Source organism: Mastigoproctus giganteus, chromosome 2, assembly GCF_048544385.1.
Source record: "Mastigoproctus giganteus isolate SK-2022 chromosome 2, ASM4854438v1, whole genome shotgun sequence".
NCBI classification, from domain to species: domain Eukaryota; kingdom Metazoa; phylum Arthropoda; class Arachnida; order Uropygi; family Thelyphonidae; genus Mastigoproctus; species Mastigoproctus giganteus.
This window is the reverse complement of record NC_143576.1, coordinates 1,190,741-1,215,595: the sequence shown is the minus strand read 5'-3', so window position 1 is coordinate 1,215,595 and position 24,855 is coordinate 1,190,741. Positions and strand designations below refer to the sequence as shown.

The window sequence follows — 24,855 nt, the reverse complement described above, 5'->3', positions numbered from 1 at the left end:
GAGCAGATGGGCTAAGAAGTGGCAACTGAAGTTTAACCTTGACAAATGCAAAGTACTGCATATTGGTAGAAGTAACCCCAGAGAAACGTACCAACTGTGTGGTACTACACTTAAGGTGGTAGAAAATGAAAAAGACCTGGGAGTAATTGTGCAGTCAGATATGAAGTTTTCTGAGCAATGCAGACAGGCTGCCAGGGCAGGTCATGGGGTTTTGTCAATGATATATAGGAATTTTGCTAGCAGGGAGAAGGAGGTGATTGTCCCTCTGTATAAGGCAATGGTCAGGCCACGCCTTGAGTACTGCGTACAGGTCTGGAGGCCTCATTTTAGAAAGGATGTAGATTTACTTGAGCATGTACAGAGAAGGGCAACAAGTCTGGTGAGGGGAATGAAGGGATCCTCTTACCAAGAGTGGCTTAAGTTCTGCAAATTGCAGTGGCTGGAGACTAGGCACCTGTGCAGTGATCTGATTGAAGTGTATAAGGCCTTGAATGGGTTGAGCACGCCGAATTCTAATGGGATCCTTCCACTTGTTCAGATTACGAACCTAAGGGGGCATAAATTCAAATTAAGAAAAGACAGATGTAGAATAGATGTGCGGAAATTTGCCTTTAGCCAACGGGTGGTTAATTGCTGGAACAAACTTCCGTCTGTCGTTGTGGAAGTTGATAGGTTGAATAAATTTAAGGAGGAACTGGACAGGCATTTGGAGGGAATGGTGTGATTTTTTTTTTTTTTTTTTTTTTTTTGGCTGATGCTGCATAAGCTCATACACTTGCTTTCTTGCATCACATGCCACTACTACTACTACTACAAGATTGCAATATCCAGAAAAGTAGATTGGAAGAAAACGCTTGCAGAATATGAGGGAATGGACTCCACAAAGACCCACACCATAATGAAGCAGAGAACCAATAGAATCCTGTGGCAAGTCACAGACCACCTCAATAGACAAATAATACCAAATTGTCTCAACAACAAAGTAATGCCAGATACCATCTGCACAGCCATTCATTGTGTATTCACTATATCAGCCACCAGGATGAATGGAAGGGAAACCAGAGAACAGCATAACACAAAATGTAAAGAAAAAGAACCACCAGCCTGGGAAAGAAGGCTGCATAGAAGAGATGACTGAACCTTGGTCAACTGACCCAGTACCAACAAGGGTAAAAGAAGCAAGAAGCTGGTCAGAAAAGTGAAGGCCATCCTCAAGGAAGAGGATGGCCTTCACATGCACAGCAAACACAAGACCTATTATTATTAGCCATATGGTGCAAGGAAGCCCGAGGCTTATGCTGCACCAGCCAAAAAAAAAAAAAAAAAAAAAAAAAAGCAGCTTCATTGTGGATTTTTATATTCCACCAGTATATTCACTTTCAATCAAAATCATTATTTTAATTGCAAAAATATAGGGATAAAAAAATTCTTTGAACCACATTTGTGCAATAGACAAGTGTGCTACATGTCCACTCATATATTAATTTTCCATTGAGTTTCTTTTTTTTTTTTAATTTCTAATTTTGAAAAATAAAATTTTAAAATTTCCCGTTTTCAACTATTTTCTGATTTTTATCCCCCTCCTCAAAAAAAAAAAAAAAAAAAATATAATAAAGAAATAACTGATTGGTGAATTACACACCAATGTGCTTGCTCTATATATATATATATATATATATTTATTTATATATATATATACCCACTAGATGGTCAATGGCAGTGAAATGAAAGTTATCCTGAGCCACAAATCAGTATAACTGTTTTTGTTAAAAGTTAAATTTCTAGGTAGTATTAGTAGCAGCAAATGATGCAAGAAAGCAAGCTTATACAGCATTAAAAAAAAAAAAAAAAAAACTCTTCCCATTTCACCTATCCATCCCCTCCAATAGTTTGTCTAGTTCTTCCTTGAATTTATTGAAGCTATCAACTTCCACAACTACAATTAGAAGTTTGTTCCAGCAATCAATCACCCTCTGGCTAAAGGCAAACTTCCGCATATATATTCTGCAACCATCCATCCTCAATTTGAATTTATGCCCCTATAATCAGAGTATCAAAGAATACCTTGATACCCACAAGCAGAAAGTCCTGTCTCTCAGCAAGTGACTTTGCTGTTAAAAGTAGAATACCTGGAGGAAAACAGACAATAGGATATTTGATGAAAACCAGAGAGCCTTCTACAGGAAAACTGGACAAGAGGAGAAGGAACACAATGGACCCCCCTCCCCCAACCAGAGGGCACTTGAGGAGTTCTTGAGTGACCTGTGGAGCAGAGAAATTAGCTATAATGGCTGTGCCACCTGGATAGATGCAGAAAGGAAGAAATCAAGAACTTAAAAGAGATGACAGAATGGGAAATTTGGAAGGAAGAAGTACAACAGTCAATCAGGAAGTCCCACAACTAATGAACCCCCAGTAACAGATAACATCCACAACTATTGGTACAAGAAAGTCATCTGCATGCACAGGCACAGGCACATCATGAAGCAGTTCACCTAGATAATAAGGCACCCTGACACAATCTCAAAATCTCTGATCCGAGGAATCACCTGCCTGAAGACTAAGGACAAAGACACCACAAACCTGTCAAAGTACTGACCAATCACCTGTCCCCCAGCAATGTTCAAGATGCTGACCAGCCGCCTAACTAAGATGAAGAAGATATCAGACCAATTGGAGAGTCACAACATCTTGGCTGAGCAGCAAAAGGGATGTAAGCAGATGATCAAAGGCGGCAAGGAGCAATTGACCATTGAAACTGCAGTTATGTTGCAGGCCTACAAGAACCATAACCTGAATGTGGCCTACATTGACTACTGCAAGGCCTTCAATTCCATGCTGATAGAAGCACTGAATATCTAGTCAGCCCGACACTACACACTCCCTAGAAGCAACCATGGAAAAATGGAGGGCCACCATCAAAGTTGAGAACATCATGACTAGACCAATACCCATCAGAAAAGAAATCTTCCAGGGAGATGCCCTGAGTCCACTATGGTTCTGTCTAGCACTCAATCCAGTGTCCACCAATAATGCTCAATAACATTGAGCATTATTGGTGGACGGTACTCAATAACAGAAAGTATGGATATAATCTAAAAGTAGGGAGGAAGAACCTGTACATCTCTCATCTGATTGGATGACATCACACTCTATGCTGCAACTGAGAATGTGTGCTAGGTGCAGAGACTATGAGGAAATTAGGCACCAACTCAGCATTCTGATGGGCATCTGTGAGATGCCCATCAGAATGCTGAGGGTAGATGCCCCCCGAGGAAATTAATATAAGGGGCCCAACAAGCTCTTAGCTGCCCAACTCAATGCCAGAGCACACTCCTGTGCATCAGGCAAAACAATGGCAATCTCCAAGGCAGAATGCACTGATCCCACGGGAACTAGTTATTGTCGGTGACTCCACTGTCAGGGAGACGGGGAATATATTATGCAAAAAGGATAGGTGGAACAGGACCAGGATGTCTGCCAGGGGAAAAAGTTGATGACGTTGTAGAGCAGATATCATATTTTAAGGGCACAAAAGGTTCTATGTTTTACACGTTGGCACTAATGACCTTAAGAGTAAGAGATCTGCAGATTTAATTAGCAAGTACAGGTCAATTTACAAAAAAGTAATGAGCTAGGGTTGAATTTGAAAGTGTCTGCAATTCTGCCCAGACACGATAGGAAGGCGTATATGATGAGAGCCTTGTCAGTCAATTTGGCCCTGGAGAGATTGTGCAAGGCTTGTGGGGCAGAATTTTTTTCAGCCTGATCTATGCTTGTTAACAGGAGACTGCTTCTATAGAGATGGGATACACTTATATAGAAAGGGTGCAGGAATATTTGCTATAGCTATCGAGGCAGTGTTAGGTGGGTTGGAAAAATGCAAGCAAAATTGTCACTTCAGGAAGGAAAATCATTGTGCAATTTTTTCGTTAAATTAATTTTAATTGCTTTAAATTGATTTTTAATTATTTCTTACTGTTAATGTAAGATTTTTGATTTATTAATTGTTTTCATTTTAATTTCTGGAGAGTATTATACAGAAGTGTTCTACGTATCATAATGCGGTAAACTTCTCTTATTCTTTTCCAAACATTGTGCAAATAAATACACTTTGGGCATTGACAGTGAAAGCAATTGTGGCCCTTCTGTGCATCCCCCCCCATGAAGTTAAACTTTAATTACATTTTATTCACAGTTGTTGATAATTATTACCTTCTGTAAGCTAATCACAATTAGAGCGAATATAATAACATAAGAAATACTACTCAAAGCTATCATTCAGTTTTTATTCATAAGGCATGGTCACAGCCACCATCATGCAACTCCGCAGAACAAAAGAGATGCAAGGATGTATTATTTACCTAGTCTAATCCATGCCAGGCAAATCACCACCACCATCATAGCTTAATGCTGTCCTGTTGTGCAGTTAATTAAGTTCTCCAGTATTCAAGATATTATATGATATTTGGAAAATAGACCTTCATTTGAAAATACTGGAGAACTTCTTGGTTACCTGATTAACCAATAATATAATTTTGATTGCATGATTTAAAAAAAAACAACAGGGGATTTAAATTTAAAATTAAATACTTGAATACTGAAAATACTGGAGAACTTCTTGGTTACCTGATTAACCAATAATATAATTTTGATTGCATGATTTTAAAAAAAAAAAGCTACAACAGAGGATATATTTGAATAAGAGATCTCTTCTAGAGTTAGTAGCTTATATCCTTTTTATGGCAGTATTACCTACAACAGAGGATATATTTGAATAAGAGATCTCTTCTAGAGTTAGTAGCTTATATCCTTTTTATGGCAGTATTACCTCATCTATTGATTTATATTGTTATTTAAAGGATAATATCTATTTAGGTGCGAAGTGTCTCAGCTCGAGCTCTTGGTGCCATGGTAAAGGGAATGGGAGAAAGCAGCTTTGAAGATTTGTTACCATGGTTGATGCAAACTCTGACATATGAAAATAGTTCAGTAGATCGTTCTGGAGCAGCACAAGGTTAGTGCTTGGTTTCTTATATCTACATTCATTATTCCTGGTCAGTAAAAATAATTATTTAAAAGTTGCCAGCCTGTTGTTAATAAGTTCAGTTACTTAATGATGGTATTTATCAATGATATTATTTAATTTACATTATCTTTTTATATATTTATTTTTTATCATGTAAAAGCAGTGTAAATAAGAGTATATTGATTCAGACACTACAAAGTTTTACAGATTTTCATAACAGTTACCAAAAAATATATTTATATTGTGATTGTATGAATTTTAATTTTTTTAAAATTTCATTCAAATTTGTGTTATGTTTTTTGAATAAATTTTCTGTTTTTCCTATACTAATCTACCAAAAATTAGATGATGAATGATATATTCGGTATTAACCATATAATGCAAAGGTTAGTTCTGCAAAAGGCTTTTGCAGAACTAACTAAGAACGAAAATAAATCAAAAAATATAAAAATATAAATACACATAGTTCTTGACTTTACGAGTTAATTCGTTCCTAGTGTGTGCTCGTAAAGCGAAAACTCGTAAAGTGGGAATTTATTTCCCGTAGGCATAATGTTAAAAATAGGGGTTACGTTATCAACAATGAAATTAGTTTGTTTAAACAATGATTGATTTATCCAAAGAAATGAAAACGGAGCCTGTAAAATCAAGCAAATTATAATAATAGAGAAATTATTTATGACTTACAAATGTTAAAGAATGTTTATTCTTCATCATCATCATCATCATCAACTAAATGCACACTCGTTGATCACTCATTATTTTGCTCAGCACTCATTGGTTTGTTGCACAAGGAGTCATCGTCTTCAGAAATGCTTCAAGAGGCGTTTATTTCCAAGATAATCTTCTCCTTTCTTTATAAATTTCAATAGCATGTATAAGCATTTTTTAATGGAATGCACAAATTGCAACTAACACAATTTGCATGGAGTAACAAGTTTGCAAAGCTTTAAAAAAAATGAACGAAGAGAAGATAAGATTCTGAAAATTTATTTATGTTTTCTATACGATTGAAGATTTCGGTAAAGGGCAAACACATTTCACCATAATAATGTAAAAACCCACACAATTCCAGCTATCGGTATTTTCACAAATGCAATAACATCGAGTTTACTACCTGTTTATAATTGCTTGCAGTAACAGAAAAGCCCAATAAACCAGAAAGTGCAAATTGTTTTTATTGTTTTATGGTCATGACTTCCAGAAATGTGCTTTAGAAAAATATCATAAAGCCGTTCAAAATTGGTTCTTATAACGGAACATATGATAACGATAAAAGTGTAGTACGTTTAATGATTTGAATTGGTAACTAATACAATTTACGCTATAAAAACAACCTTTTAGGGAGTTATATTGCAAAATTTTGAACTTCCGAGGTCATGGAATGAATTACCAAAAAACGTGTTATTGGGTTCACATTACAATATATTCGAGATACGATGGTAACGGATTAATATCATAAAGCAGTGTACACCGTATTGTATAGCTACGCACGTGGTTTGAAATGTGGTATTTATGAATGTTTAACATTCATTTTTTTGCAATTGATATTCATATTTTCGATTTTGTTGATACTTGATACTTGAAAAAAAAAAAAAAAAAAAAACACCTCATAAGCCCAAGAACTCATAAAGTGAGAACTGCCTGTATAAAATATATATATAAATAAATCGAACTTGGTTATAATGAGCAGAGAAATAAGATCGTGGCTGTAATGAGCAAAAAGCCATACTGATTTTAATTTATGCGTATTCCCATACAGTTGCTCACTGTTATAATGAGCGTACTACACATATATACGTAGAAATTTTGGTACTATGCAAACATTCTTAATTGCTTGGGGTCGAAAAAACCCAATTCTTGGAATAGACGAAAATGAAAGGGGGCGACTTAGCTTTTATGACCACCTGCATCACATTAGTTGCCGGTTTATGACCTTGTTCTTTGGGGATGTGGCTATACAGTAGTGCATTGGCATTCCTCTTGTTGCATTACCCTATTTACAGATTTTATTTTATTCACTGAACCATAAATTTATTTTTGTCATCTAAGAATTTTGTCAATGGGATGTCTAAGAACTTTGTATGCATTTCGGGACTCCAAAAATTTTGTCAGTGGGACTTCTAAGAACTTTGTATGCAAATCATTTTAAATAAAATCAGTTAGAAACTGAACCCTTCCTTCGGAAACACATTTACTAACAAAAAAAAGTGTCTCTCAATTTGTGAAAAAAGTCAAAATTATTTGAGAGTTAGAATGTGGTGCAAAAAATGTTGAAGTGTGTAAAAAGTTTCTTCATCCTCTTCAACAGTAATGACATTCTGGAAGAATAAACATGTTTACATATCGATACTGGAAAAGAACATAACCAATAAAAAAAAAAAAAAAAAAAAAATTAGAAAGTGCGAGGTTACAAATGAGATGATGCATTGCATCGATAGGTCCGATCTTGAAGGCTCAAGTGGAAAAATTTGCTATACAATTTGGACGCAAGGATTTTGTATGTAACAACGGTTGGCTGGATCAATTTAAAAACAGAATACAAGCATATTAATATAAATAATATGTAGGTATATACTAATATTATTTTTTCTCTCTCTAATATTTCTTTTGTTTTTTGAATCTATCTTTTTATCAAGTTATTGAGAATTAAAAAAAAAAAAAAAAAAAAGAATAGGAGGTATATTTACCCCATCACTGATATCATGAGTAACAGTTACAACAAGGAAATTTTGTCGGTCCCTTGATGCTCGTTATAACCAAGTTTGACTATGTATACAAGTTCGTACTATGTATATAAAAAAAGAAAAACAAATAATAATTTTTTTTATTTTTATTGATTATAACTAATAAAATATGCATAGTACGAAATAAATAATTACAAAATTGATAAAATAAGGATATTGCCATATAACTTACAAAACTGGCCTCTCATCAGGTGTCAATATCCAGGATTGCAAAGAAAAGTAGCAACATGTGTCTTCATTTCTGATGTGAAACACAAACCAAAGGTTAAAAAGCATAAACGTAAATAAAAATGAGGATAAAATTTTGTTACCAAAATAAATGAAAATAGAAAAAAATAATAATGAAATATAGACATAAAACTAAACAATAGTGTCACCTGGAAATAAAATTTCAACCAGAATCAAGAAATTTATAAGTGTAAAAAGCATGTTAAGTGAACATAAGAATGGAAAAAAATAACTGAAATTTCAAGTTAAGTATAACATATTTAGTCTAATGACAAATAAAGCAAACATGTACATGATAAGAATAATAAACTTACATTGTAGAGATATGTGAGGGAAAAAAAGGTGGTAAACAACTGTATATAAAACAAACCAAAACTGAAAATGCACGCTAACGAAATCTAAATATAAAGTTATACGACAGAAGGCACCTAGTGATAAAAATTTTCAAAACTGGAATCTAAAAATTATAAATGACATCTGGCAGCCTGAAAAATGTAAATGCAACATGAGAGAGAGAGAGAGAGAGATCATACTAAACTTAGGGTCATAAAATGTTTAATTTACAAAATAATGAGAGGAATTACCTCGATATATGCATGTAGGATGTTTCTTTACTAACATTCTCCTTGAATTAAATGAATTTTAAAATAACTAAATGAACCGGAATCCATGGTTCAAGAGTTCTAAACCCATCACCAAAATACATCAAATGTCAATGAGTAAGAGAAGACACTGTGTCTATAAATTAAAAATGAACAACTTCTGAATGTCCTGAAATTCAAAAAAATTTTTTTACTTTCCTTAAATGGACTGGACTTTTCGACTTTGGTCATCATCACAGGATGGTAAACTTAAAATGAACTGTTGAATTTATATATGAGAGATTATTGTCATTGAGCGTGTACATAAAAGACCAAGAATTGGAAATAGGGTAGGGGCACCTACCCTATTTCAGATTATGTGCGATGAGTACGTTGATTGAATTGCCAGCATTTCAGCTATTAATCATTTTGTATAGTTATGTTGGGCATTAATGATTTTAGCATCATTAAATAAAAATGTATGGTCTTCACTGATAGCGTGTAAAGCCAATTCTGAGGCCATGGAACATGAAGCAAGTACTGAAGCCATGTGTTGTTTCCAGCAGTGAGTAGCACATGCTTTTTGATTAGACCGGGGTTCGAGCCTGTGAGCCACCAAATATGGAGGATGCGGAAAGGTCAGGGAATGACCACCGCATATCCCCGGAGCAATATGGCCTTAGTTGCTAATGCTCCTAAAAACCAAATAACAACAACATGTGTTGTTTCACTCTTGTATGCAGAGTACAGCATGTAGATCCCTTGATAGGACGATTTGCAATCTTAGCATGAAATATGGTAAACTAAATTGTTTGTTTGTTTGACATGTAAAAGAAGATCGGATAGTATGGTTATTTAATACAGTTTGTAATTTTTGCTCCGAAATATTCTTCATCTGAATCAGCTTGAAAGTCTTGTTTATTATAAAGAACAACTGAAGTATGATCATTAATAATGTTTAGGTCTAAAAAATTAGCGGTGTCGTTACATGAATTAGTTTTTTTTCTAAAGTAAGTTCACAAGGATACAAATGGACAAAATCCTTAATAAAATTTGGATAATTAATTATGCAAAGGCAGTATGCCTAAATAATAGGATATTTTGAGGAAGAGAAATTTGAGACCAGTAAAGATATAAATTTGCAATAATACAAGAAGCAGGGCTACCCATGGGAGTACCCCTGATCTGTCAGGTCTGATAAGCATCAAAAACATAGTTATTAAAGACAGAAACAGTAAGCATGTTGTTCTAAAAAGTGATGTTACAGTTAAGAACATGTTTATATTTATGGTCAATTTCTAAAAGAAATAGTTTTAAATTAGTCAGAACTATACTGGTAAAGAGACCATGGAAATTGAAAGTTTTAATATCTTGTATTTTATTAAATTTTAATGTTTCGAAGACAGATAAATTGTTAAGAATATTTTGTTATTAGGTAAAATACCCAAGACAGGTTTAAGTAACTGTTCTAATGTAATTCCAGGAAGGTGAACATAATTATTTTTACAAGTAATAAATTTGAATTTGACAGGTTTTTTGTGAAACTTTGGAATGTAATAAACAAAGGGAAATTTAAAATTATTAATATTTAGTGTTATATTTCTTATATAAAGCTAATAATTTTTTTAATGATAATGTTAAGAGAGGAATGCACCACTTTGTTAGTATCACTCTGATGTAGCTCTTTGTTGAATGTATCAATATAGAAAGCCTTACATAAAAAGGCATAGCTGTTGAAGGCTTTGTCTACCTGTGTAATAACAAAATACTCATGTATATCTTGTAACTGTATTTTGATATTAGAAAAATTGTAATATCTAATAGGATTATATGCAAATTTAGAGTACACTTTGGAAAAATGATAGACTGGCATCTAATTGCAGGCATTTATTGAAGCGTGCTGGTTTTTAAATTTGCATTTCACTCATCCACAGATTTAAAGGGAGTTTTAATTGCAAGTTAATTAAAAATGTTTCCAATATAAAAAAAAATTGGAGCTTTCACATTTGTGTTCAGAAAAGGTTGAAAATAAAGATTGCTTAAAAAGGGTACCAATTTTGAATTATTTTTTGCTGATTTTTAAAGTAGGCACATGGGATCAAAGTAACCCCCTCATGCTTAGAGGAAGAACAGTCCTTGCAACTGCTGATGGGTTAATGCATCCCATCAGCAGTTATTTTGGGGATGCTGTTCTTCAAGTGTTTTTGCATTTTGTTGCATTAAAACATAGTTACTACTTTTCTGGCCAACCTTGGAGCCTATTCAATTTAGCATAATGGAGCACTTCTTGTCACTTATTGTCAATTAACCACTCTCAATTTTCTTATCACCTGCCATTTATAAAAATCAGAAATGATTGTAGAATCACACCCTGAAGACCCCAAATGTAATTTGTTAGACCAGTGTGAAGAGTTGATCATAACCCTCTGCCTCCTGCCCTATAGCTAATTCCACCAGGTTCCAGCTTATTCATTAACCCCTCATGAGGAAACTGAATCAAATGCTTTGCTAAAGCACATACAATGTTGAAATTATTTTGGGGTATTCGCTTAACTTATACACAATACTCACGGTTAGTTAAATCTACAGTTTGCTTTCATATTATGTCTCTTCTGATATGCTTTGCAGCTTAAAAGCGCTTGAAGAAAACTTAAAATAGTATTAGCATATTAATATTAAAATGGCCTAATGCAAAGAAGCAGACTTATTCTGCATCTGCAAAATAAAACCTCTCTCTCTCTCTCTCTCTCTTCTCTCTCTCTCTCTCTCTCTCTCTCTCTCTCTCTCTCTCTCTCTCTCTCTCTCTCTCTCTCTCTCTCTCTCTCTCTCTCTCTCTCTCTCTCTCTCTCTCTCTCTCTCTCTCTCTCTCACACACACACACACACAGCATTCACATTGTCAAAACAGTTCCCGTCTAATGTTTTCTTGAATTTTGACAAACTTTCCACTTCCACTGCCTGAGAGTATGCTCTGGAATATTATATCCCAAGTATGGTTGCACCCTTGTCTTCTACAGAAGGATAATGACAACCTTTTCTTTACTTGTAAAATCTCAGTTAGTTGTAAATAGAACAGCATTTGCCCTTCCAGCCACCTACTTACACTACATGTTTAACATCAAGTCTTTATCTCTTACAATCTCCAAGTTTTTTTTGTTCTGAACATCCTTTAATTCATCATAATCTATAAACTACTCTTCGGTTTTGTACCCTAGCTGTAGTACTTTGCATTTGGTAACATTAAACTTTAGCTGCAATTTTTCAGACCATACTAACAGTTCATATCCTTTTGCAGCAGCACAGCCTGTTCATGGTCCATGATTGGGAGGGTTGTCATCTGCAAATGGAAATGATGTTGATTGGGGAACACTTTCTATGAGTTACCTCGTAAAATCATTTAGAAGATAAGAAAACAAGGTTCAATCACCAAATTCTGAGGGACCCCCCACTTGCTGCTTCAGTCCACTCTGAAGAATATCTATCTATAATTGCTTTTTGTCTCCTAACAGTCAGCCAACTTGTAATTCTCTGATGGATCTTCCTGTTTGACTTGTTTATCCCTGCCCATTCTAAATTATACAGTAATCTCTCATGAGGAATTGTACCAAAAGCCTTATAAAAATCTGGACATATAATATCAAGTTTGTTTTTGCATCTAACTGCTTTTAAGCTTGTCCTAGTAAATCACCACATTTGTCATGCAAGATTAAATGAAGTAGGGACAAGAGAAATATGGCAGGGGGTGCCAGGAATGTGAGGGTTTGAGATTACTAGGCACTGGATTGAAGATATCCCTTATATGGTATGATGTCAGCAGTGGTTGAAGAAAGACCTGTTTGTAATGCTTGTTTATTAACATTATTAATCATGGTGTATAAAGTGTGTGAATAGTTTATTTCTAGATAAATTTTTAATTATCTAACCTATTAACTTATTTATTTCAGAACATAACCTATTTACCATACTAAGATGTATCCCAAAAACTTGAAATAGAACTAGGAAATACATCTTCACAATTTAATCAGAAGGTGGCTTGTGTGCATGCTTATTGCAGCATGTACAGTCTTTTATAAAAATTCCTATTCCTATTGGCACTTCAAAGTTTTGAATGGAAATGCAATAGTTCAAGTATATGTCGGGGTAAAAAATGGCAAAATAATGGAGGAAAAGACACTGAGTCATAAAAGGCATCCCACCACCATCCATAAATATGAAAATATACATGGTATTTTGTTTGAAGATCTCTGCTTTATTCATTACTGCACGTTAAAGTGAATACAAATTAGTTACTCTTTAATGTATAATGAATCCTTACGTAATAGCTTATTCTTTCTAGATGACGCTATTACATAAGAATTGTTTACATAAGATGTAATAAATTTTGTATCTTTCTAGATGTAAAATTTATTAGGTAGTGATATTCTGAGTACTTCACAATGAAATAAATTGTTTGCATAGTAATATTATATTTGTAAATGAATTTTTTTTTTTTTTTTTTTTTTTGTCTTTCACTAGGTTTAAGTGAAGTGATGGGAGGACTTGGAGTTGAAAAACTGAATAGACTAATGCCAGAAATTATATCCACTGCTGAAAGAGCAGATATTGCTTCACATGTGAAAGATGGATATATAATGATGTTTATATATTTACCTATGGTTTTTAATAAGGAATTTACACCATACATAGGGCAAATAATTAATCCAATTTTGAAGGTAATATATTAAAAAATATTCATATACTAAGTAAAATTGTGATTTTGCACTTCAGTATTTTGGAGTGTTAATAATAATATATATATATATATATATATATATATATATATGAAATTTATACTTTATTTTAATCTAGAAATGATAATAGATGCTCAGGAAATACTAATAACCCATTAAGGACCAGTTTAATAAATCGGTCACTTATAGCATTGTTGTTGTTATGGGCATTGCATCAAGCATACATGTAAAATTTTTTTCACTGATTGCAGCAAAGAAAAGACATGTTTACAAGTGCTCCATGCTTGCAAATAGGCTGAGCTAATATTTTTGTTGTTTGGGTTAAAATTCACACCATAATACGTTTTTTAAAAGCATGTATATACCTGCCAACAACTTATTGCATCATTTTGACCTTTCCATCTTATTCAGGGAAAAAAAAGAAGCCCCAATATAGCTTTGTCATTAATTCAGAATTTATTAAATATTCTGCAAATTTTTTGGTCATTTTGTAAATTAGCTTAATGAACAAGCTATCGGGGGTCCTATTATACATTCAATGAATTACGTGGAATGTGGAAAACACTTTGCCTTGTTGTCTGTTGTGTTTTGGTGCAGCATTCATTTTTTGTGTGTGTGCGCGTGCATGCGTGATATAAAGGTAATTAACATGAGCACACAGACAGTCCAACTTCACAAGTAATTTCAACAATTCGCCCATCATTTTGCACAAGTTTCTTCACTTTTGTGACATTTTCATTGTTTCTTGATGTTGAAGGGCATCTGCTGTGAGTTTCATCTTCCATTGTTTCCTGGCTGTTTTTAAACCAGTTATACCACTGGTGTTTTCTTCAAAGCATCAACTCCATAAACTTTTTGTAATGCTTGACGCATGTCACTAGCTCTTTTCCCAAGTTTAAAGAACTTTATGTTAGCATGCCATTCAAACTGTGTAATTCCACAACATTCAGCTGTGACACACAAATGAAGTGGTCAAGCCAGTTGTCACTTGTGCATATATGCACATCAAGATCAACTTCAGTGCCCCACTTCAATGTGGCTGTAACGCAAACCATTTAAATACCAGCCCTGCAATTCCGGGAACTTTTTGAATGTGCTACTGCCTACCTTAATCATTTTTATTGCTCAGATGTGTAACACCCCCCACCCAACAACAACTCAGTAGTATATCTGAAAATATCTAGCACTTCATGTTTTACTGCTCATATTTTCAATTAGAATGTCAGCTAGCATTTGAAGAATTACTCTTTGTACATAGCAACCTTTCACTTCAAATTTAGATGAGTTAATCTTAGAGATATGAGTTAAAGACATTTTAGCCATAGTAGCAATCGTGCCAATGACTATAAAATAAATAACACCACGTGTGATGTATCAAAAGTGACAGTACCGCAGACTCTAAACTGAATAAATATTTTGCATCTACATTCACATGTGAAAATTTTTTTTTTAACTCTACTAGTGCAATGGATGAGATAAGTGGCCTGACTAATACTGATGGAGCTGAATGGTTTTATGGAACAGAAAAGGAATATGACAACAATTATCACAGTTAGAATGAACAGAGTATTGGGAGCTATCCAATTAAAGGAAGCAGCATGAGTTCATGAAATCTTTAGTTATGAGGATTGTTGGATTCAGGTGATGTCATAAATCTTGCACGTGTCAGAAATGTGCAAGCATCTATGCTGTTCACATAGGTGGATTATAATGTGAGAATACAGACTTATAAGTTTGACCACCATGCCAGGGAAGATTAAAAAAAATTCACACAACCATTCCCTCTAAAAACTTCTCCAGTTCCTCCTTGAATTTATTTAAGCTATCAACTTCCACAACAAAAGATAAGTTTGTTCCAGCAATTACCTGCTGGCGAAAGGCAAATTTCCACACATCTATTCTACAACTGTCTTTCCTCAATTCAATTTATGTCCCCTTAGGTTCGTAATCTAAGCAAGTGGAACAATCCCATCAGAATTCAGCATGCTCAACCCATTCAAGACCTTATTAAACCTCAATCAGATCACCTCAAAGGTGCCTAATCTCCAGACGCTGCAATTTGCAGAACCCAAGCCTCTCTTGGTAAGAGGATCCCTTCATTCCCCTCACCAGTCTTGTTGCCCTTCTCTGCACGCTCAAGCAAATCTACATCCTTCTTAAAATGAGGCCTCCATACCTGTACACAGTACTCAAGGTGTGTCCTGACCATTGCCTTATACAAAGGGATAATCACCTCCTTTTCTCTGCTAGCAAAATTCCTGTATATCATTGACAAAACCCCATGACCTGCTCTTACAGTCTGTCTGCAGAAAATTTCATATCTGACTGCACAATTACTCCCAGGTCTTTTTTATTTTCTACCACCCTAAGTGTAGTACCATACAGTTAGTACGTTCCTCTGGGGTTGCTTCTACCCATATGCAGTACTTTGCATTTATCAAAGTTAAACTTCATTGCCACTTCTCAGCCCATCTGGCCAGATTTTCTAGACGCTGTTGCAGTAGCACACTGCCATTACTGTCATTACAACCGTGCCAACCTTTGTGTCATTTTCACACTTTGACGCAAGCCTTATATACCTTCATCAATATCATTGATAAATATGCAAAACAACAGTCTTGCAGTAGGCCCAACGCCGAACCCTGTGAGATCCACTAATAACATTAGTCCACAAAGGACAGCATCCATTGATTACCACCCTCTGCCGGTCTTCTTCCACTCAACCATCCTTTTATCCATTGTAGCAACTTACCCTTAATACCATTCTGCTCAAAATTTCTACAGTAGTCTTCCATGCGCAACAGTGTCAAAAGCTTTTCTGAAATCCAAGTATATGATATAAAACTTATTTTTTTGCATCCAAATCCTTTGTAACCACATCATAGTATCCAATCAAATTTGCCAGACAAGACTTTCCCTTAACAAACCCATGGTGTGTGAATTATTGCTGCAGTTTTGTCTAGATGATCCAGCAATGCATTTTAACCCGTGACTCCATTATCATTATTTTACCCAGAGCAGAAGTTAAACTAACTGATCTGTAATTACTCATGTCATCCTTCAATCCCCCTTTGTGAATTGGGGATACATTTGCATATCTCCAGTCCATGGGGACTTCCCCTGAGTCCAAGGATGCTCTCATAATTATGGCTAATGGTTTGCTTAGTTCCTTTGCTGCCTCTTTTAATATAACTGGATAGATCCCATCCACCCCAGGTGCCTTTCTTATGTTTAACTTCAACAATTTCTCCTCCACTTTGCTCTGAGTTATTACAAAATCATTAAGCACCCTGTTACAATTTGATAAACTTCTGGCATTTTACTTCCTTAATAACTCCTCATGTGTGAATGTAGATGCAAAATAGTCATTCAGTTTGTTTGCTATCTGAGCAGGATCATCAGCAGTCGAACCATCGATACCAAGTGGACCAATCTGATTCATCCCTTTCCTTTTAGAGTTTATATAAGTAAAAAAAATCCTTGCTGTTTTTCTTAGCATTCTTTTCCAAAGATTTCTTGTAATCTGCCTTTGCTTGCCTAATCTTCTTTGTGACTTGATTACAGACTAGCTTATATCTGCCATAGGCTTCTGTGTTGCCTGATAATTTATATGCATCCCATGCATTTTTCTTCTCTGCCACGAGTCTCATTAGTTCATTTGACAACCATTTAGGCCTAAACCTTGAACAATATTTCTTAATAGGTATGAAATGTCTAGTAGCTTCCACGATTAATTCCTTGAATGCTTCCCACTTAGAATTTGTATTGTCTATTCAGGACAGGAATGAATATTTTCTGGGAATTGCAGCATCTTGGTTGGGAGGACATCAATCTGACTTTGATTAATTACTGTGGGGCTGTCACAAGAGAGCCAGGTGTAAAGAATAATTTTGACTTCCTTTACTTAACAAAATCATGTTATTACTGAATATTGCCACATTGTGTACGTTAACAATATTTTCAAAATTGCTATGCCTAGCAAGAACTTTAGCCAACATTTTTGTTTTAGAAACACAGCTAAAATTGGCATGCTAGCTTCATGAAAAATAATAGTACTTTATGCCATTGTCTCTAATGGAACTGATTCCACAAAATTTTGAGAATCAGATTATACAACTCAGTAATGGTGCTGTGAATTCAAAAAACTTCTCTAGACTTCTTTCTTTGTTTTTGTGGATGATTTCATTGGAACATTGATCTCCATTCTTAAATTGCTGTTAAGAATCCCACCTGATCATTTCAGACTTCAAATAAAAATAATAATAAAAAATCATGTAAATTTTTTCTTTGAATCTGAAAAATTGCCCTTTTTTATGAGGTGGGGTAAACTCCATTAGCATTAGTTCAGGCATATAATACAAGAAAGCAAGCTTATACAGCATCAGTCAAAAAAAAACTCTTCCCATTTCACCCATCTGGTCACTCCAAATGTTTGTCTAGTTCAGCCTTCAATTTATTTAAGCTATCAACTTCCACAACAACAGATGGAAGTCTGTTCCAGCCATCAACTACATGTTGGCTAAAGGCAAACTTCTGCACATCTATTCTACAACTGTCTTTCCTCAGTTTGAATCTATGCCCCCTCAGGTTCTTAGTCTGAGCAAGTGGAAGTATCCTGTCAGCATTGAGCATTCTCAAACCATTCAAGGCCTTATACACCTCAATCAGATCACCTCACAGGTGCCTAGTCTACAGATGCTGCAACTTGCAGAACTTAAGCCTTTATTCATAAGTGCACCCCTTTGTTCTTCTCACCAATCTTGTTGCCCTTCTCTGTACTCATTCTAGCAACTCTACATCCTACCTAAAATGAGGTCTCCAGACCTGTTTACAGTATTCAAGGTGTGGCCTGACCATTGCCTTATACAAAGGGATAATCACCTCCTTGTCTCTGCTAGCAGAATTCCTATATATCATTGACAAAACTCCATGACCTGCTCTGGCAACCCATCTGCACTGCTCAGTGAACTTCATATCTGACTGCACAGTTACCCCCAGGTCTTTTTCATTCTCCACCTCCCTTAGTGTCGTACCACAGAGTTGGTATGTTTGATTAATGTAGCATTGCTATCAGTGCACTTCACATGTTATAAACTGGAACTGTTTACCAATGTTGTTTTTGTTTTGTGATGCTGAATGTTCCTGTATGCAATTATGATGGGTTATACCTTAAAATAATGATTTAACCTGAGTTTTTTCCTTACAGAACTATTAAAGGTCAAGGAGACAGTTTCATAAATTTTTCATAATAAGCTGGTCATCTTAAATTTTAAAGATATGCTATATTGCCAAAAGTAACTAGATGCCTTCATGTTTAAGAAAATTTTATTGCCACAGTATTTAATTTGTTGGCTCACCTTTGGCCTTAATTACATACTATATCCTCATGAGTAGACTCTGAACCAGATTTTGATAACATCAAGACAATATTGAGGTCAATTCAGCTTTTGGTTGCAGGCATATTGATCTGGCCTGAAACTGTTCCTCTCCATCTTAAGGGTGTTCACTTGGGTTAAGGTTGGGGCTCTGTGGAGATCAGTGAAACTTCAAACCAAGTCACTACAGGTGTCTATTATGATATAATGGTGCACTGTTGTGCTGAAACAGAAAAGATCCTTCCCATGTACTACTGTCATAGTGTAGGAAAAGCATAATTATCCAGAATTTCACTTTAACATTGGTATTCATTGTTCCTGGAAAGGCTACTGATGGTCAACCCCCAAACCATGAGAAAGAACTCCAGCTGATATTAGTCTCTGCCAAACCATGAGAAAGAACTCCAGCTGATTACAGTCTCTGCCAAACTTTGTAGTTGGGATGACACACTCTGGTAAATAATTCTCTGGGAATTTATTAGACCCAAGACATAACCATCAGATCAGTATACCATGTACTGTGATTTGTCACTCCATGACACAGCTTTTCACTATTATAAGGACCAACTGTGATGGGTTACACCAATAAAGCTGATGCTGTGATGTGTGTTGCAGCTCCTTTGTAAAATTTAATGCTATGAAACCATCCCTCCCTTCCTTATGTATCATTGTTGTGCTAATATCAGTTTCTGTAGCTTCCCTCAGATTCAACTTCTGGTTAATAGCTTCTGAATGCCCTTCAGTCTCCTTCCATCCATTTCTTTAGTCTATCAGCTGTAGGTAGCACTATAGCATTTCATTTGGTGATTACATTAGCAGCTGTTGATATAGGGTATCACAGTGTTTCTGCAATGGCATAAACAGATTGATAACCCATGCCAGAGAATGGAGGCTAGGAGGCTTCTTTCTTGGCAGTCAAGCACTCCCAGTAGTTAAGTGCTGGATAAACAACACTTCTACTGCTAATATGGAGTCTTATACTTGCTGGATTTGGCGCATTATAGCCTTAGTTGCTAATGCGCCAATAAAATACAAATCAAATCTTATACTTGCTAGTGGAAGTTTCTAAGCTCAACACCACTCATTTCTGTATTTCTTGATCTCTTACTTTATGAACACGCTTGCTTTTATGTCTATTTCAGACACATGGGTGGGTATGGTTCATTTTTCCCAAATCCTGTGGTGTCGAGATACTTTTTGGCAATATTTTGTATTTTGGCATAATTTTCAATCATCTGATTTAATTATTTATTTTCTTTGATAGGCTCTGGCTGATGAAAATGAGTTCGTAAGAGATACAGCACTGCGAGCTGGACAAAGAATTGTTAGCACTTATGCTGATACTGCTATTGCTCTGCTTCTTCCTGAGTTAGAAAGAGGATTATTTGATAATAATTGGCGAATCAGATATAGTTCAGTTCAACTTCTCGGAGATTTGCTCTATAAAATTTCAGGTTAGTTTTTTTGTTTTTTGGTTATTTAAAATATTTTCTGCTTTATTTGAATATAAAACTTCGTTACTATGCCTTACTGGTGCATCTGGTTTGCTCTCATCCATCTGGGAAGGTCTGCATTGATGTACATTGACAACATTGACCAAAAGAAACTTCTGTCACAAGCTATTTCTATCTATGAGGAGATCAATTGATCACAACTCAAAATTCTGACATCGATAGATATATCTTTTTATGTACCTATTTTCAGTACTAATATAGTAGATTCCTAATTAGCTGAGGCAAGTAAATTAGCTGAGGCAAGTAAATTTGCCGGGATAATCTTTCTTTCACAACATGAAAGAAACACTCAGATGTTTTAAAAATGTAAGTTTTTTTTTCCATACTGTATTCACATTTATAAAAATATAATGTACCTTGAGAAGATCTGAGGTAAAATTTAATACAAAGAAACAATGAAGTTTCCCTTTTCCTTTGGTTTTCCTTCTTACAGGTTGTATGTACTGTATAAATTTCAAAGCATCATTCTTACCACTAATAGTAAAGGCTCGTTAATTAGTTGTAAGGACTCATTAAAGTTAACACCTTAGAAACTTTTTCATGTTTCTTGATGAACTTAAGTTAATGTTCAATAGAAAGAACTTTTTTCCCCCAATTTTAACATGATGGAAACACATGGATGAAGATTAAAAATTTAGAGAAGAATGCTAAAATTAATTATACAGTAATTCCAGTAATCATTCAATAGTAAAATTGAATGATTATTGGAATGGTACTGTGGTGAGCTAGTGGGTAGAAAACAAGAGGGGGGAGAGAGAGAGAGAGAGAGAGAGAGAGAGAGAGAGAGAGAGGGAGGGAGAGAGAGAGAGAGAGAGAGAGAAGTTTCTAAGAAACATGCTGGAAATAATAAAATATAAATCAATGCTTGTAACTGGTTCCATTTATTTCTTTTTAGGCATGTTTGCATATATATATGTGCTAAGTGCCTATTGTCTCTACATCCACATGCAGGTACTCACATTGGATAGGTTTTTCTGAAATTTTGTATTTGGGCTTGTAAAAAATATTTGTCAATCCAAACCAGATTTCATTAAAATCAGACAGATAAAAATCCAGCAATTATTATTTCTTTTTTTCATACTGTTTCTGTGAAAGAAAGAAATTCGTAGATTAAATGTAGCTTTAATGCGGTATTTTGATCTTTAGACAGTCCGTGCATGCTTCACTTATATTGTTATGCAAGACTTGTAAACTTGATGTTGCTTGTGAATAGATACATACAATATATAAATACATATATACAGAGAGAAAAGAGACTTAAAAAAAAGAAAAAAAGAGTAATATATAAGAGGAGAGTAAATTTATACAGTTGTAATTAAACTAGATGGTTAAGTTTAGAGAATGATGTAAACACTATAGGTTTCCATTCTCTAAACTTAGCCATTTAGTTTAATTACAACTGTGATATTTATTACAAAGTTATTTTCTTAGTAGGTAATTAATTATTTTTAATTAATGAGAACTTTTCATTTCAATTAATATAAGAAAGGGGGAAAATTAACATGCCTAAAATGTAACTCACTGCTACCCCATTGGGCTTCAGCAATCTTGATTCATGTGTCCCTAGATAGTTGAGAGTCTACTGTACTAGTAATAGTAGACCAAAATTATATAGGGTGAGGTGGTCACTTTGGTTGCACATCCTTTCTAATAATTTGTCCAATCCTCCTTTAAATTTATTCAATACTAATGGTCATACTCCAAAATTTGACAAAAATACTGCACTTTTTCCAGTTTAATTTATTTTTCCTGTGTGTGTGTGTGTGTCCCAAGAAAAAGTAAGAATGCCGCAGCATTTAGTTTACTCAACCCATTTAATGCTTTAAACACTTCAATGAAATTCTATAAACTGCATCTCCAAGGTGATATCCTGGCTGCTCACAGATATAATTTACAGAAATCAAGTATTTCCTAGTAAGAGGAAAGACTTCTACCTTTTGTCCACTGACTCTTGTTGCTTTTCTCTTCTCTGCACTCGTTACTCATTCCATCCTTATTCTTCCTGAAATGGAATTTCCAGATTGGTATGCAGCACTCAAGATGCCACCTAACATTAACTTTTGCAATGGGTTATAAACTCTTCATTGCTGCTGGAAAAATTCCAGTATATCTTTGACAGAACTCCATGGTCGGGCTGTTCTTGCAACCTGTCTGGACTTCTCAGAAAACTTCCTATCATATTGTATAATTATTTCAGGTTTTTTTTTCATTCTCTACTCCCTTGAGTTTGATATCATCCAAATGATAGGTTATTTTTGTATTGTTGCTTTGCAGATTCAATACCATGCATTTATCAGTGTTAAGCCTTAACTGATATTTTTCATTCCATCTGCTTAATCTCTGGAGTAGCGTGTCTGTCATTAACTGTCCTGCCCATCTATTGCCAGCACACTCAGACATTGACTTGATACGATAATATTGATGATCGAGAGGAACTCATATCGCAACTACCTTTCTGTCTATTATAAAAAAAAAAAAAAAAAAAATCACCACCATATTCACATCAGCAGGCATAAACAGCTCATAGAAAGACTGTTGGACCAAAATAACTTCTTCTGAGTAATGGATTGCAATGACAAACATAACATTACAATAAACTTTAATTTCTGTAGATTGCAATTTTCAAGTAATACAGGAGGATATCTAAACAATAAAAACAGGAAAATATGAAAAAGAAGGGGGGGAAAAAATTAATTCAGCGAGTTTGAAGTTGAATTGTGCAGTGTTATGTTATTTGGTTTTTAGGAGCATTAGCAACTAAGGCCATATTGCTCCGGGGATATGCTGTGGTCATTCCCTGACCTTTCCACATCCTCCGTATTTGGTGGCTCACGGGCTCGAACTGCGGTCTAATCAAGAAGCATGTGCTACTCACTGCTGCTCCTGCCCACCTGGCTACGGAGGCGCCCATGCAGTGTTCACTAGTTGATGTATTGATTTATTGGTTTTGAAAAATGACAGTACTTTTTTTTTATATGGTACTAGAAAAAACATATCCATTGAGCAATATGCAATAGTGTGAGGCACAGGTTGCTTCACACTTTTGAGATTATAGTGAGCCTTAAATTTAGATTTGTTTGTGGAACTGCTTCTGTATAATTCAGTTCAGTTTACACTGGATTGTGGGTGTTTATGCCCCAGCCATAAACAACATATTGTGATGGCTTGATCCAGTCCACCATCAGGCTATCCACATTGCCTGTAGTACATCCCCTGTGCAGAACCTTTGTGTCAAAGCAGCTGAACTGCCTCTGTTGCTTAGATGTATGCAGTTGTTCTTTACAGTATATCTTTAAACTGAAAGGAGACAGCCAGCTGTCCCTTTGGTGTTCATCTCCAAGAGCTTTTCAAATAACTTCAAAAATAAAACTGTCCATCAACATAAATTTTCCAACTTCTTGTCTGTCTTTACTGAGGGCTCAAATTTAGTCATGTGAATATGCTGCCATCTTTGCGGATCATGTTGTATTGTATCTTATAACAATACATCATGAATACAGCAGAGCTACATGCTATACAGTTGACCTTGGAACACATTAAAACCTACAATTATGAAAGGTTCTGGTATATATAGATTCTTTAAGTGCATTACAGGCTTTATTGCAAATGAGATATAATTCTCATCCAACCTGTCCTGGGTTCAGCAGTTGCTACTGGTCCCTGAATACACTACAAGCAGTTCACAGTGAATTATGTCACATTAAGCCTGTGATCAGACATGGCAATCTGTTCTGTGCTGAAACTGTAGAGAAGTAAGATGCAAAGGATGCAAAGAAAAACAGCAAAGACTTCTTTACCTATGTAAACCCTAGAAGGAAGGGGATGAATCAAATTGCTCCACTTGATAGTGATAGTTCAACCATTGATGATCTTGCTCAGTTTGCTGACAAACTGAATCAGTATTTTGCATCTACATTCACACATGAGGAATTTTTTGTGGAAGGATGCCAGAAATTCATCAAACTCTAACACAGAGCTAAATGATTTTGTAATAACTGAGAAGAAATTGGAAGAGAAAGGCGCAAGGCACTGGGGGTGGATAGGATCTATTCAATTATATTTAGAGGCAGCAAAAACAGTAAGCAAACCCTTATCCGTAATTATGAAAGCATCTTTGGATTCAGGGGGGGGGATCAAACGTTGAAACTAGTAATTACAAACCTTCTAGTTTTAACTTCTGTTCCAGGGAAAATAATGGAGTCACTGATTAAAGATGTAATGCAGGGTCATCTAGAGAAGACTTCAGTTATAGTTCAGACGCAGCATGGGTTTGTCAAGGGGAAATCTTGTCTGACCAATTTGATCACAAGAACTGGCCGCAAAAAATAATTTTGATATCATATACTGTACTTTGATTTCTGGAAAGCTTTTGATATGGTGGCACATAAAAGACTGTACACTTGGAGCTGTGCAACATTAAGACAAGTTGCTGCTATGGATAAAGGGATAGTTGAGTGTGAGTAGACAGAAAGTGGTAATCAGTATACACTGCTCTTCGTGGACTAATGCTATTAATGAATTTCTTAAGGATTCGTTATTGGGCCCATTGTTGTTTTCTATAGTTACACTGATATTGATGAAGGCATATGAGGCTTAATGTCCACGTTTGCAGATGATACAAAGGTTGGCAGGGTGGTTAATGATAGGCATGA

General features: G+C 35.2%; 1 protein-coding gene across 2 annotated transcripts in view; it reads left to right on the top strand.

Annotated features, from left to right (window-relative positions):
- Window positions 1-24,855, top strand: part of l(3)80Fj (lethal (3) 80Fj) — a 694,407-nt gene that overhangs the window by 442,557 nt on the left and 226,995 nt on the right. For both annotated transcript variants that reach the window (XM_090387924.1, XM_090387932.1), the window contains exons 37-39: window positions 4,879-5,017; window positions 13,100-13,296; window positions 19,954-20,143. In XM_090387924.1, the coding sequence (XP_090244050.1) occupies window positions 4,879-5,017; window positions 13,100-13,296; window positions 19,954-20,143 (526 nt within the window). The remainder of the gene's footprint in view (window positions 1-4,878; window positions 5,018-13,099; window positions 13,297-19,953; window positions 20,144-24,855) is intronic.